Here is a 15,123-nt window from a genome sequence, read left to right on the forward strand (position 1 = left end):
AAGCTTCCACAATGTCATCAGGCCCAGTATTGACAGTTGCCCACCCCAAGCTTGGCAACAATGCTCTGCTCGAGCATCTGTTCCGGGCACAACGACGGTACCTGGCATCCTGATGCACCAGACCTACCACCTTGAGTCAACATGAGCTCAGGAATCTTTGTCCTATACCCCAGTGAACATGGAGGAGGTGGTTTGCAGGAGATGCACATGTTCTGGATTTTCTCTTCCTGCTCACCAATCAAAAACCCCACTGGCACATGCATTTACTTATTTATGTATTTACTGCAACAAACTACAGTTGAAACAGGACATTTTCTAACTAGGGAAGGAAGGAAAACAAAATATGTTTACTTTCTACACAAGAAAAACTAATGAACAGCTGCAAAAGCACACCAAAATCTGAGTGCTGGGTTTGGCTTTCTGTGGTTCAGAAAATGAGTGGAATTTTAATTGAATCCAGACTTTCCCATGTGTTCATGTTGACAGCATTTATTACTGTAACTACAAGGGCCAAGCTCATGCTTCCTTGTTGTTTAATGAAATATATCAATTTACCTAGTTCAATAAATTAGTCCATGTAATAAAAAACATAGATACCCAAATCTCTTGATTTCCTCACCTTTTGAAAACAGAATAAAAGTGGTGAAAGTTATTGATGATCAAAGGAAGGCTTAGTTTACAAGTAAATGATAGAAGCGTTCTGCTTTTTCCCCAGACATATGATGCAATTGTACTCACCCCTAAATGATAATATATGTTTTGACACTGAAGCTTGCAATGCAAATGTGAGGCAACTTCAATACTTTATCTAGTTCAGTGTTTATCTGAAAACTGCCTCTGCAGATGTTTTTTTAGTTTGGTGTTACACCAGCTACTCAGGAATAGGAACTGCTGGAGAATGAGCTACAAATCAGTAGGCTATACTGTCCTACCAGCCAAAATCAATTCAGTTTAGCCATTCAAGGTAACTTTCCAGAATGATAAAACATTACACTGTGAAGTTTTTGCAACTTTTTGCAAAGAACTATAACTTCTGGGATCAGATACAGTCAAGCTTTCTTTTGGTTTTTTTTCTGTTTGGTGTTTTTTGTCTTATACTTCCTGGGAGGGGTATTTTCCTGTAACTTTTTATTCCCTCCTTATGCAAACACTATCCACTGTTCTCCACTGCTCTAATTCAACAAGTATTCCCAGCTTCTGGGAATAACAGTGCAATATCTAGGTAGGTATACCTAGGAGGTAATACCTCCCAGCACTTGACTTTGTCTCTGGAACTTAATTGTATGCTGTCTTTGCTTTTTCATCATTTGGCTGAGACTAAGACTTGGAAGGGTCTGCTCTGACCTTGAAGTCTAGCAAGGGTAAAAGAAAGGTAACATTTAGGAGCAGCAATCTTAGGGTCAAGGAAATTGTTCTGTACTTGCATGCTTTCTCATACCATCAGTTTTCCAAAAGAGATTTACAGTTTGAGTTTACTTTGGGAGCTTCAGCTGTTTCTGAGATGAAACGAACAGCCAAGATTTTTTTTTCCCTGCAGTGTGACCTTTGGAAAATTTCTTCACTGTAGTTTATTTGGATCTCCAACCCTGTGCTACTTTTGCAGAGCAAAACATACAGAGACTGTTAACCTGCTGAGAACCTGACAAGGATTTCACCAGATGTAAAAGATACTGGAAATGTCTGTTATGAGCCATCAAAAAACCAATGAAGTCACTGAACCAGAAAGCCTAAATTTCACCATACTACAGATGGGGAAGAAATCACAACAAAAGGAATCAGATTTATTTGTATCATACCATATCCAATCCACTCACCTGTCTTACTCTCTTTTTTGAGCTTCCAACTCTGAATATTCCTACTGTCTGGAGACCTGCAAGTGTAACACATCATAGCACTGTTTTATTGTTTAATTTTCTCCTGAAAATCGCATTGAACCAAAGCATTCTGACTATGTGTGTACTTAAAAGAATTAAAAAAAAAAAAAAAGGAACATATTTCTCCACAAACTTGTACTTACGATGTTGAGGCAACATTCGGTTTTGATTAAGAAGCCATCCACTGTGGTTTTTAAGGATCACACTTAATCTGCAAAATGGCATCTCTGTGACATGTCTGGTGATGCCACTTTGGTAGTGCCACTGCTATGAGAAACAGAGGTATGCAGAGACTGAGGCACTACTCAGGGTTTGAAGGTGTAATTTCAGGACTGACATCAAAGGGAACAGGCAGTATAACAACTAAATACATGGGCACTGAGCTGTGTCTTTGGATACAGGAAGCAGTTGGTATTTGGGGTTACTCACCGGCTCTAAAGTGCCTGTCAAGACAAAGTTGAGAGTTTCCTTCAAAGGTACATAAATAGGGCACTCTGGCAGACTATGAGAGGGAAGAACTTTAACTGGGAGTTGTGTGCAGTTTATAAGGTAGGAACAGCTATTAAACAGAGGGAAAGCTATAAAGAAGCATTGTTGTACTTCAGGGAAAGTACAGAAGTGTGTCATTTAGACTTAAACTAATTAGGAAATTGGTGTTGCCTGCTATTTCATAAGAAACCAGTTCAAACCTTTTAACCCTGTAGAAAGCCACTACACATACAACAAATGGTTCTCGAATGGACATATCTTGCAGACTAACGAGACCTGAAAAATTTGAGAGGTGACATGGTCTTTAGCAATGACAATGTGAGTGGAAATTTTAGAGCCTTAAGGAGCTGTGTAAATAATATAATTTTACATGGTCATACATTTTTGCAAAAGGGATGAAATTACCTATAAGCTTGGAAGTTTATGGTCTAAAAAGGGCGACTCTGCAGCTCTCATCTCTACTGACATACAGGAGATGCAAAATTACCTTGTGAAACAAATGCCTTTTGACAGCCATTAGGCTACACTTGCTTGCTGGAGATGTGTCACCCTGAGCAGTGTTTGGAGTTGCACATCTTCGTCAGAGAAATTCAGATAGGATTCTGCTTTTTAGTTTTTAGTCTCAACATAACACCTTTTTAAAATCTTCTTTCTTCGGTTAATAGAAAATTACATTCATGGGCTATCATTCAGTAAACCCTAGAACACTGGCAGGGAATCATCTGAGATGGAGACACACCCACGGGGCAAAGCCTGCAGGCTGGTTACCCATTCCTACACAGACATTCAGTGCTTGTTCTACACTGCAGGTCTACAGAAAGTCAGGCCTTTATATCTCTGGGACATGATCCCAGGGAAAACAGGGAAGATGAACAAGGACAGGGACTTTTATGTCTAAAAACAGAACCATTTTTTGTTACATAATGTTCAAAATTATCCTTTAAAGCATTCATCAGAAACTGCTGGTGATTTGTTGCTGAAAAATCGACCTAAAGGACTTATGCATACAAGTAAGTATTTTCAGAATCAGCAGCTCGGTCCATCATACAGCCTAGAATGATACTGGTACAGGGTCCATCTTCTACCATCTTTAATTTCTCTCAGTTCCAATGACTGTCTTGTGGACAGCAGGTTAAATTGAAGAATGTGCACCAGATGATATCAGATTATTGCAAGGTAGTATATTACAGTTTACTCTTAAACAATGCACAATAACCCATCATAAATTTCCCTTAAAGGGAAACTTCAATGTAAGGCAAGTATTTTCATACAGAGCATCACACAGAAAAGAATCTTTGTTATGGCAGTGGGTTAAGAGGATTAAAAATTTTATCACAGATGATCAAGTGACATAAAATCACAGCATCCAAATGATACTTAGCTGGATGGCTTTTTTGGCTGACTCAGATACTTTTATGTTCTCCAAACTCAGCTACCTTTGTTTAAAGGGATGGAAGTCATTCATCTCAAACTTAATCATCCCATACTTGTCAGCCATGGTATCTAATCTCTGTAAAAGACTAACAGTGACTATCTTTTGCCGTGTTCCTTGATACATTTGTAAGTTTTCAACTATGAATTGTGAAAGCTCAGCATTGTTGTTTGAATTGCAGTCCCTCATCTGCAAAAGCCTTTCATTCAGTCAGTAAATTATTTCTTTCTGGTGAAATTAGCATCAAATACATCATTTGCTGTTGCAATCACCATTATTTTATGGTTTGTTGATTATCTGGCCATGTGATAACTCTATCTTGCTGTGGCCAAGTTATTTCAATTATCATTAACAAACTTTACAAGACTAAGATACATTGGCAGAAATGGTGAGCAGATACCTAGATTGACTATTGTTTCTGCATTATGTAAAGCTGTGGGAGGTTTGTGTCTGGAAAATCATGAACACATGAGAAGAATACTGGCAGGAGTCTGTAATTTCCTTCGGAGAGAGCAGGCCTGAGCCTGAGGCTGGTCAGGAGGAATCAAGCCAGAGACAAACTGAGTATTCAGCCTTCAAGCCTTGCAGTGAATAGGAAGAGGCTTCTTGGAGCTTAATATGTATTTAGCATGGAATTCTTTCTTATTCTGAGCCTCCATCTTCAAATATCAAAAGTCTTGCACTACAGTATAAATAGTTCATTTAGCTCTCACACCTTAAGATCCACTGGTTGTGAAGAATGACTCCAGACTGACTGGCACATTTTAGACTTTTCACTCTGAAGGTACAGGTAAACCTGTGGGGTGTGAAGAGCCATTTCTGCAGAGCTGAGCACCCCAGTACAAGATGAGTGACCTCCAAGAAAAGCCTCTATCCCTGTGCTCTATGGGCCAGTTTACAAGCTTTTAGCATAGATCTTTAGTTTGGGAAGTTATCATGTAAGTAATTACTTGTGAGAGAGTATTTTTAGCAATAGGCAAAACAGGAGGGAAAATGTCTAGTTTTCAAAGATGTTCTTGAAAATGGAAGCATGTACTTGCTTCTCAAAATAGGCATTTATTTATATTATAGTAAAAATACATCTGCCACTCCTGGGAAAACAAAATATTCTTACCGTGCTTTTCCAAGTGCTGGCAGCAACTATCTACAAGCCGGGGAACCTGCCTGTAAATAGGGTTCAGGCTTAGTTTCTTATCTCTTGCCTTTTCTTTCTTGCTCTGGGCTTCTGCTGGCAAAGAGAGCTGGAGAGCCTCCAACAATCTTGACTGATTGTCATCAAGGTCTGTAATAGAGTCCACAGACATCGCACCCTGTGAAATACACACACACAAATAATCAGCAGGGCTGCAGAAATCTCAGCATCACAGGACATCCAACAAAGACTTTTGCCTACCTGCATTTTTTACAAACTAATATAAAAATACAATTTGCTACAACATTTTTATAAATTAATGAAGTTATAATACCAGTGCAATGGATGGAAAAATCACAATGGTACCAATGTTATTCTTATCACATTACAAGGAATTAAAATATTGAAAAAACTAAAAGCTTTCCACTCGCTTACTCCATCTTTTTACTGTTGAAAGCCTGCACATACTGCAGGGCAAGGATGAATCACAGTCTCTGAGTGCACCTCAGCAGTACCCTATCCATGTGCCTGGAGATACACAGATATTTTTAAATCTTACTGACTACTTCTTCTGTAGCTTGGACCATTGTATCAGTGAAACTTAGGCAAAATGATCTACAACCATACACCATATACAGTTAACAGTTAATATCAGAAATACATACAGCTATGGAGTTTGAAATAACCCCACATTATCACAGAATAAAGATACACCTGAGAAGTTGAGGGGTAATATTTTTAAAGTATTTCTACTTCACTTATATTAATATTTTAAAATCATTAAAATTCCAGTGAAAGCTTTGAAAGCCAGGTTTGGATTACAGCAAGGTGCAGAAGTTCAAGCAGTCTGTAAAATATAAAGCAGCACAAGCAGCAGGAGGTTTATGGCATGTTTCAGTGTTCACACTTGAAAAACACGACTTTTTTTTCAAACCACAAGATTATTGTCACTTCAAAATTATAATTTCTCTCAATTGTTCTTGAACTTATGAGGTGAAAACATACTAGGGGACATGTAGGCTTACAAATAATAATAAAACAGAAAGAAAAACTTCAGGTTTTATTCCTATTAAAAATACCTGTTATAAACAATTTTTTTTCTTTCTTTCTCAAACAAAGAATAAATTTTACCATAAAATGTACTGTACAGGTATGCAGCATGTCATCATAAGAAATAATAAAGAAAATGTAAATTCCTACTCAAAACTTTGCTGATGACTATAGTCTGTTAAAAGCACACTGTTCTGCTAACAGGTAATTTATAGACTGCCAGTCAGAGCTCTATATCTATTAAATGAGAACTGTTCAATTGCCTTCAAGGGAATTTCAAGCTCCAGAAGTATTTTGTTCCATCAACCTAGCCAACTGAACTTCATGAAGATTTCCAGCTCATAGGCAAAACTCACAAAAAGTCCACCGAGATTTCAAATTCATTGATAAATTTCTAGTTCATAGTATCTTTTAAAAAAAACCCCATTTAACTTACCAGCTATAGTTCTGTTTCTTGTAACTCATGATAGATGTATAAATGAAATACAGTGAAGTTTTTTAGATTTTTGTTTTTTACCCACATTACTGTAAATAATTACTAGATCCTTCAGAATGCAACTTTTGACCTTTATTTCTGATGTCTCTCTGCTTGATTCCCTTTGCCATTTCCTGACAACAGGAAACAAAACAAACAAACAAAGAAACCCTCCAAACCAAACAAGAACCTCTGGCTATGATCCATGCGTGTAAAATTCCAACTGAATGGTTTTTTGATTTTGTTTTATTTAAGAGTTTGGCATTCCAAACATCAAATGAATCGATTGACACTGAAAATCCTAACACCATCCTCACCACTGCAGCCCCTGTGTGACAGGTGCCCTCCTTTATACCCTGCCTTTACTGGTCCTTTCCTGTCTGCAAAGCATCCTCACCTCATGAATCATTATCAGAGTCACTTAAGTCGGATTCAGATCCCTAAAACAGATGCAAATACAGTCAGTTCGACGTTGTCCTTGGGCATTTTATCAAAGTTGTGGATTAACTGGCACACTGAGCTGGCTTTAGGAAGAGTGACCTTGAGCTCAGTGACTGAAGCCACTGCGTGGCGATACCAAGTCCAGGCCAGCTCTGATTCTACAAAGTGCACAGGAAAGCATTACCAACATACTCCACCGATCCAGCTGATCAAACTCAGCCAGACCTATTAGTCTGGGCTCAGACAGACCTACCTGACTGCTGAGGAACAGTGGAGAAGAGACAAACAGTGCAATGGTGCTCAAGAGATAAAAGGTAAGTGCAGGCTTCCTGACCATCCCCTAAATAAGCTCAGGGGAGAGGAGTAAGCATACTGATAAACAGAATTATGAAGACAGACAACATATGGGAAATGAGTTGATATTAATGTTAAATAATTGACAATTCATAAAGTTCATTAGCTAAGTTAACTCCCTAGAGAAAATGCCAGCTCCCTCATGTCACACTGCCCAGCTTAGTCTACTCTTTCTTCTCTGTAGGTGAACCATGTCCTACTGCATCCTCATGGCTATGGACTAAAGGCTCCAATTCAGTACTCTGAAAGCTGCAATGCCAGTATTGACAAAAAAAAACCCAAACCTAAAACCAACCATGCAAAAAACCGAAACAAGCAAAACCCTCCCTCAGCTTCTAGGAACTTGGTCCTGATGGAGCTCTATGGATGTACCAAAGGATCCATGATCCTTCTGCTTGCTCACTGGTCAAATGCAGAAATCTTATCACACTTCATGAAAAGAACAGCAGATGGCTCACCTCTGGACACATGAGTTATCTTTCCCTCCTATGAAAAAAGGTTCTGAAGCCCATGAGTGCATACAGTGAATTTTTATTTTTTGTCACTGACTGCCAAATTCTGAAAGTTCATCAGTTTCCCACCACACTTAGTCAAGTTACTTTGCACTTTCGTGTAAACACAAATGCCTGTTTACATGGTTTGCACAGACCAACAGATGTGCATTAATGCGTATACAAGACTGCAAACATCATGTTTTCAGCTATTTGCAGACAGAATATAGGCACTTCAGCTGGCAGCTAGAGAAACAAAGAGCCCCATGACCCACTTTCTGCCTTCTCTCAACTTGCAATTTACTCCAGATCTACCCCTCTTAAACCCTGGTTTGAAGAGCCCAACAGAGAATTTCTATAAAGCAGGTTTTATCCTAAGTATGAAAGGTGAGATTCCTAAGAAAATCTTTTATTTTCCAGAGTCTGTTCTTGTAGCTCAATTCTTGCTCAGATTTCTTAAAAGTGGTTTTATTCAAAGTCTTTTATTATGCAAATTTTTGTCCCTCCACTGCAAATGAAACCAAAAAGCAGTTAAGTCTAGAACCTCTATTCCATGGTAACAATAGAAAAAAAAAATTACTACTATTACTAACTGTAGAACTGGAAAGTTCAGAGCATAAAATTTACTTACAAGGAACAGAATTATGCTAAAAAACGGTCAATTTTACATGTAGCTTAATATTCAACCTAAAACCACCACACTGTATTCTGCTGTCACAGCCATCTTCACAGCCTGCATGCAAAAACATCCTTCAAAGACCCTGGTACAAATCTAGTCTGACAACTCCTTACTTACCAGAGGATGTGATGAGGGTTAGACCATAAGGATTTTTATTAATATTAGGAAAGGGATTAATAGTTAGATTTATTATAAATTTAGAGCTAGATTAAGATAAGTATACCTATAAATATCAAACACCTAAGTTTAGTCTTCCCCTGCTGAAAAAATTAGGTTGAAGACAGATGGAATTTGTTAAATCTAAAAGACTTCGACAGAAGAAGGTCGATAAAGGGAGCAAACAGGAAGACTTCTAGATAATCTCTCTGCCTCTTTGCGATCTGTAACAGACCTGCAGAGCTTGTATGATCTTTTCCCACCAGCATCAGCAAAAGAAGACTCCCACTACAGTTAAGAGTTTCCTGATGTTGATGAGGCTGACTTCCACCTGAAAAAACCTCACTATTCAAACATAACAAAAAAATATTCCACAGTCCACACACAGAGGTTTTTCCTGGTCCAGCTCTGGACCTACTGTCACACAGCCCATTGTGATGTGTCTACTTACACGTCTCCTTGCTCGTGGCGCTGGCTCAGGTGTGTTAGGAGAAGTGGATTCATTCGGTGTTTCTGAGGTTGAGCTGAGAGATGAGTTACTGCTTGAAAGTTCTTTGTTCTGTCTTTTAGTTCCAAATGGCAACAGAAAGGCCACGAAATCTGAAACATCTTTTTGCTCTTCTCTCTGAGAGTCTTGCTTGAGCTTGTAGGCCCGGTCATTAGCAATCACTTGAGACAAAGGCATTCCAAAAGCCTGGGGAATAAATTCTGCAACAACAAGAAGAAAATGCTAATATTTACCAAACATCTGAATGCTTATTTAGTACAAAAAGAATTAACTGTTAAGTTGTTAAGAAATCTGAAGTCCCTTTAAATTCCAATGAAGTATTGGACTGAATAATAACAACAGTGCCAGGTAGTTGTAGCCCATGGTATCTGAATCCTGTTTCAAGTCACATCATGCAAGATATACTGCACAGAATCTTGGAAAATCATTTGAGATCAGATCTAACTAAGATGTTAACTTCCACCAAAAGTAACTGAAGTTGGGCACTTCTGGTTACACACAGATGGTGCAGAGGGGCATCAGAAGCTCTGGTAACCATCCTGAGACTGGGGAGCCTCGCTGGACTGTGCCAGAGCTCTCTCTCTAATGTTTCAGATCCCTTCACCAGGCTCCTTTCTCATAAATTCTGTAGGGCACCAGAGTCAAGGGGTACTGGCACATGCACAGGTTTCACTACAGTTCAGAGGAGTATGAATCTACTTGTGCAGAGACCTTCGAAGTACATTCACTATTCAGACTAAGCCATCAAGGATATGGTTTTAAATTTATACAAGAACTATACTCTTTTAAATACTGGTAAGATTAAACCTGTTTAACAGTGGCATATCAGTATAAACAATACAATAACTTTGCAAATACTTTGTAACAATAAAAAAACCAGGGACACATGGAAACACAAGAGAACATGTTTGTCGCAATTAACAAAAAGAACATAATCCCATCCCGCATCAATATAACTGTAATGTACAAAACCAGCATATGCCACAGGTCTCAAAGTAAAATGCTTAAGTATTTTACAAAATAGGAAAATGTTTTACAGTGAATCAGTCAGCAACTAACAATCAAATTCTCATTTATTTTCAAATCAGACTTATCTGAGATTAGCAGAAGCAAAGCCAGTAAGACAGATTTCCAACTAGAGCTGGTTTGTCCTCAAAAGAAATGAAAAAGTAACTATTGATGTTATTCACCCTGGTGAAAATGAGTGCAACTTCTACTAGGTTCCAGCTTCAGACCTGCTCATACCAGGAATAAATAAAACACCAGAGATTAAAATCAAATTTTTAAGCATCAAAAGAGGAATTATAAAAAAAAGGAAGCACAAAGAAAAATTCTTATATACTATACTTCTCTTTTGCCACAATTGTGCTAATAATTAAAGGCCAAAATTCCTTCTGGGATTTTAAGTCTAACTAGGTCATTGATGACACTTCCAAATTGTATCTGGTCTTTGATGACACTTCCAAATTGTATCACTGAAAAGAAGAGGGTATTTTAAGAATCTTGAATGAGGACACTACTAATCTATCACACTAAAGAAACAAGAGTCTGTTGTTCTGATTTGGTAGAAACATTCCTGCTCTTTAGAAGCATGAAATGTTAAGACACAAATTAACTTTGGTGGCCAGACAAAAACTAAATCAGGAAGCAGAGCCTCATATATCAAGCAACTCTGGAGGTGACCTATGAGTAGAATGACATCTAAAACCATCTGCATTTAATTTAGGACAAGAAAGATCATCACACAGATATCAAGCAATGCAGGGATTGCCAGTTCCAGGAGTTCAGTTAGACCTTTCCCTCCTATACTCAAGCAGCATGTGTCTACAAAATTATGACAGTATTAATATTAAATTTTTTGATTGTTCTGAATTATCTTACTAATGAACATTTAAGATGACAAATTTGAAATGCACATATGCAACAGGTGTCCCCTTCTGGTTGTCTAACTGGGTGCTTTGTTGTACTCCCAGCACCCCTTTTTTTATTTGTCCTTCTACAACATTTCCTGAGAAAAGCCACTGAGACAAATTAAATCCTGAAAACAGTGTATTTCTCTGGTTTGGCTCAGAGCTGCTTATGCTTTAGATTGGGAGAGGGCAGGAGTACTGGGCTCATGTGATGCCCAACAGCATGTTGATGCCATTAATCCTACATCAACTGGAGCAAGATCAGCAGGAGACAAGATCTGAGCACTGCTTCATTAAAAGAATTTTTTATTAAAATGACTCTTTTCCTGACTTCAATATGTAAAGGCTGGTATTTTGAGGTAGGCGTTGGCCCTCCTTGGAAACTCTCAGGTGTGGGATTCCAGGTTTTTAACTGCTCTTACTCAGTGTGGGCCAGAGAAAGGACAATAAGCCTCTACTCCAGGTTGCTCTGATGTAGGCCTTCTCAGAGGACCTCATGAACCACTTCCTTGATTTCGCAATGCCTGGCAGAGATGTGGAACTGGATGAAAACCAACTGGCTGAATTTCAGACTAAATACAGATGGTAGTGGTGCTGGCTGGCAGTGGTAATTACATTAAAGAGTTGGCAAACCCAGAAACTTTTTGCTCATTTGTTGAAATTGAGAGAATCAGCTCCCCCTCTGCAGACTGCTGACAGCCTAAAGTTCCCACCAAAATGTGTGTGTGTGCTTGCACCATGGGCTGTGGTGGCAAGGGAGCATGTTCTATCCACCACTCTTCAGGAACATTCAATCCCAAAAACTTCCTTGTTGAACAAGTAATTAGAGTGAATGTTAGCACTTCTGACATTTCAGATTCATTAAAAAAGAAAAGCTGTACTCATGTGAAGTAATTAGCAACCCCACGGATGGGAGAGGCAGGGCACTAACTCAGACACAAGATGTGTGGGTTTGAGGCTCTGGTCTCACAATGCAGGTAAAAGGACCAACTGCCTCTTTATAGCTGTAGGCTGGGGATCTCCACTATTGGAGAGGTTTTATTTGTATGAGGAAATGTACCTTAAAGCAGTGGCTCAAACCTTGGTCTGTTGTATACATACTGAGTGCCAAAGCTACCAAGTTAGTTATTCTCTCTAAACTCAACAAAAAATTGACCATTCAATGAAGAGACTGGGCAGTTTAAAAAGATGTTTTGCAGAAAGCATCATGTAAAAATGTGAAACAACCTGGCAGATTGGGCAATCAGCTTGGAAACGTAGACTCGTATCCTTAGCTAGCAGCACTTTTAATACACTCCAGTTTTCAGTGTTTACTGGCAAAGGAGAGAATTTAATATTTTGGAGAAGCGCATAATTTCTCTTACCAGAAAGCCAATCTTGCAGTTGAGGCCAGTTTCTTAACAGAATTTTGATTGAAACTGATAAGTTCCTAAGAAATCTTTCTTTGGTGGTAAATCACCATTTCTAATAAAAAGCAGCATGTCACAGAAAAATTCCCAGCCAGATCAAATGAGACTTTCAGTGATCTGAAATCCTCCTTTTTGCTAATCAAATGATAATATTCAGGATGTTGACCCACATGGTTATAGCTTACTTCAGCTCATGTCACCCTGTCCAAATAAAGTTTAAAAGACTTCTCTGAAGTTTCAGCTGGTGAAAACTGCTTTTCATCCCACAAAACGTAAGAGTCTATTAGGAACCAGTGAGGTCTATATTCTAGATTCTATTGAGTCTTTCAATACTAATAAAGTGAATATTAACTATGGTTAGTCTCCTTAGCATTTGGAGTTTTTTCTTAAGTACATTGTAAATGCTGGTTTTGGGCTGCTAAAATCCTGTGACCAAGATTTACTAAGGTGTTTGTCCCACCTCTATTTAAATGACAGGAATAGAGATCAGGGAATAACATGCTCTTAAAGGGGTATTTAGAGGGGGTCTTTAAGTCAATCTCCCCAGCTAGCCAGATAGGGTAACTCTGTTTTGCTAACTGAAATCAGTTACTTCAGATCTGAAGGGACAGTGATGGAAGCAGAAAACAAGGAAAACAGAAACGTCATAACATAATGGAAACTGCAAAACTCCTTCCATCTCAAGGTTCTCCAAAACCTGCAGTGACTCCATGAGATTCGAGATAAGACAATGTTCTCAGCATCAGTTCTGTGGCTGAAAATCACTTCAACTACTCAGAGCTCACTGACCTTCAAGGAGTGATATAAGGCCCTCCTGATCACTTATGCTTTTTTCTGGGAGTATGTCTGGGGTTTTTTTACAAAAAATTAAGAGATTATTTGGTACTTTACTTGATTTTAATATAAAATATGATACAGTGTTGCTTAAAAAACCCTTTCTTTATGCCTAGAGAGCATGATTCAAAGATTTTTACAGAAGCATGGTAGGGCACTGAAAAGGCTTGAAAAAAAGCCAATTTCTGATAAACCACAATAAAACAAACTTCATTTATTCAGCTCTCTCCTTACGCTGTGCCAAGGCACATGGATACCACGATAGGCTGAGTTACTGAGAACAAAGGCAAACATTAAAAAATACATCTTAATTTACTGAGCATGAATGGTACGTAAACACAAAAGAGACTTTCAAAAATTTTGAACTAAAGAAAAATCAAACATCTACTGCTGGAGTTGCATAATCCAGAGTTACCAGGAAGGCCTTTTATCAGGAAGTCCCGCACACACTGCAGCTCTGCTAAGGCCCCACAGATGAACCTGCCAGTTATTTACATTCCACACAGAAACATCAGCAAAAGGGATGATTCTTAGTTACTCAAACAATCACATAACAAGTGATTATTATTTCTGAGCAGGTCTCTCCATTCACCTGTAAGGTTTACTGAAACCAAGGCAAAACAAAGTTGGTTTACTGATAAAGTATTCTAGGACAAGTAATTTCTGGGAGGCATCTCTCTCAGGAATGCCTGTGTGTACTTTAAAAGTAGGCCTGCTTATGCAGACACCCAGATCACTGGCACGGGACGGACAAAAGACTCCGCTTCTGCTGCCGTCAGAATTAGCACTGAATTCATAAGGGAACAGGATCCAGCCGCCAGCATGCACAGCATCCTGAGAATGTCTTATTCCAAGCAGCATGGACATGTCACTGCTCCTCCAGCCTGAGTACTGTTTGTCAGCAGCCAAAGCCAATGTTTAGAGACGTATGTAGACAGCAGGATCGAGGGTCATGATGGCCATTAATAACAGGCTGGGTAAAGCAAAAACCCTTGAATGATAGAAGCTGAAAATATTGCTTAAATATCTGGGTGGAGTGCTGTTCTCCTGTTTAGTCTGTTTGCATCCAGCAAGTTTTGCTATATCCTGCTTTGATGAATCACTGAGAGATGTAAAAACAATTGAAAAAACACTTCTTTTACAATTTCTCCCCTTTTAATGAGATGTTGACAGATATCAAAAGGGACAAAATAAAGATATGAAACTCATTTAAAGTGCATTCAATTCTACTGTAGTGTCTTTATTTGCCTTCAGAAGCCTGACAGGTTGCTGAAACTAACTTAACAGACAGGTGGACTGATCCATCTAAATAAAATGTGAAGTTTAGACAGCAAAAACTCCACAGACTGGACTGAGTCCTAAAATACAAGTTATTAAATCTCCCAACAGTCCTAGCAAAAATGAGTAGTTCCATTTGGTTGTGCCTTTTAAGTATAGACATCTGGTGGGGTGGTGGGGGGAAGAACAGTCTTTGGCACAAACTGGAGGGAGGTGACACCTCTCCAGAGAGAGCAACCCCAGAAACCTGCACCCTGGGGCAGTTCAGTGCACATTGGTGCTAAAGGAGAGGGTTTGCCAGGCAAGAGCTGCAGTGAGGCCTCCATCGTGCATCCCTGGTGACCAGCATGGTGGCCCTTTCTTTCCACCTCTGTGGCTTCCTGTGCCAGGTACATCCCTGTTATCTTTGATTGCGGCCCACACACACGATCACATGGTGCTGCATGATTGTCAGAATTAACCTCCAGCAGTCTGTCTTTACAAAAGGGGATTTCAGGTGGCACATACTCTGGGCAGGACCTAACAACGTGGTCTCCTCAGCTGTTACTTGTCTGGGTATGTGGGGGCTCCCAGGCTGGGATAGAGAAAACTCAAAATGTTTGGAATTAATG

At 39.0% G+C, this 15,123-nt stretch overlaps 1 protein-coding gene across 5 annotated transcripts in view; it reads right to left on the reverse strand.

Annotated features, from left to right (window-relative positions):
• Window positions 1-15,123, reverse strand: part of ARHGAP6 (Rho GTPase activating protein 6) — a 316,518-nt gene that overhangs the window by 22,311 nt on the left and 279,084 nt on the right. For all 5 annotated transcript variants that reach the window (XM_048329176.1, XM_048329188.1, XM_048329185.1 and 2 more), the window contains exons 4-6: window positions 9,025-9,281; window positions 4,910-5,105; window positions 1,815-1,870 (exon numbers count right to left, since the gene is read on the reverse strand). In XM_048329176.1, coding sequence (XP_048185133.1) covers window positions 1,815-1,870; window positions 4,910-5,105; window positions 9,025-9,281 — 509 coding nt within the window. The remainder of the gene's footprint in view (window positions 1-1,814; window positions 1,871-4,909; window positions 5,106-9,024; window positions 9,282-15,123) is intronic.

The sequence above is a fragment of the Corvus hawaiiensis genome, chromosome 2, assembly GCF_020740725.1.
Source record: "Corvus hawaiiensis isolate bCorHaw1 chromosome 2, bCorHaw1.pri.cur, whole genome shotgun sequence".
Taxonomy (NCBI): domain Eukaryota; kingdom Metazoa; phylum Chordata; class Aves; order Passeriformes; family Corvidae; genus Corvus; species Corvus hawaiiensis.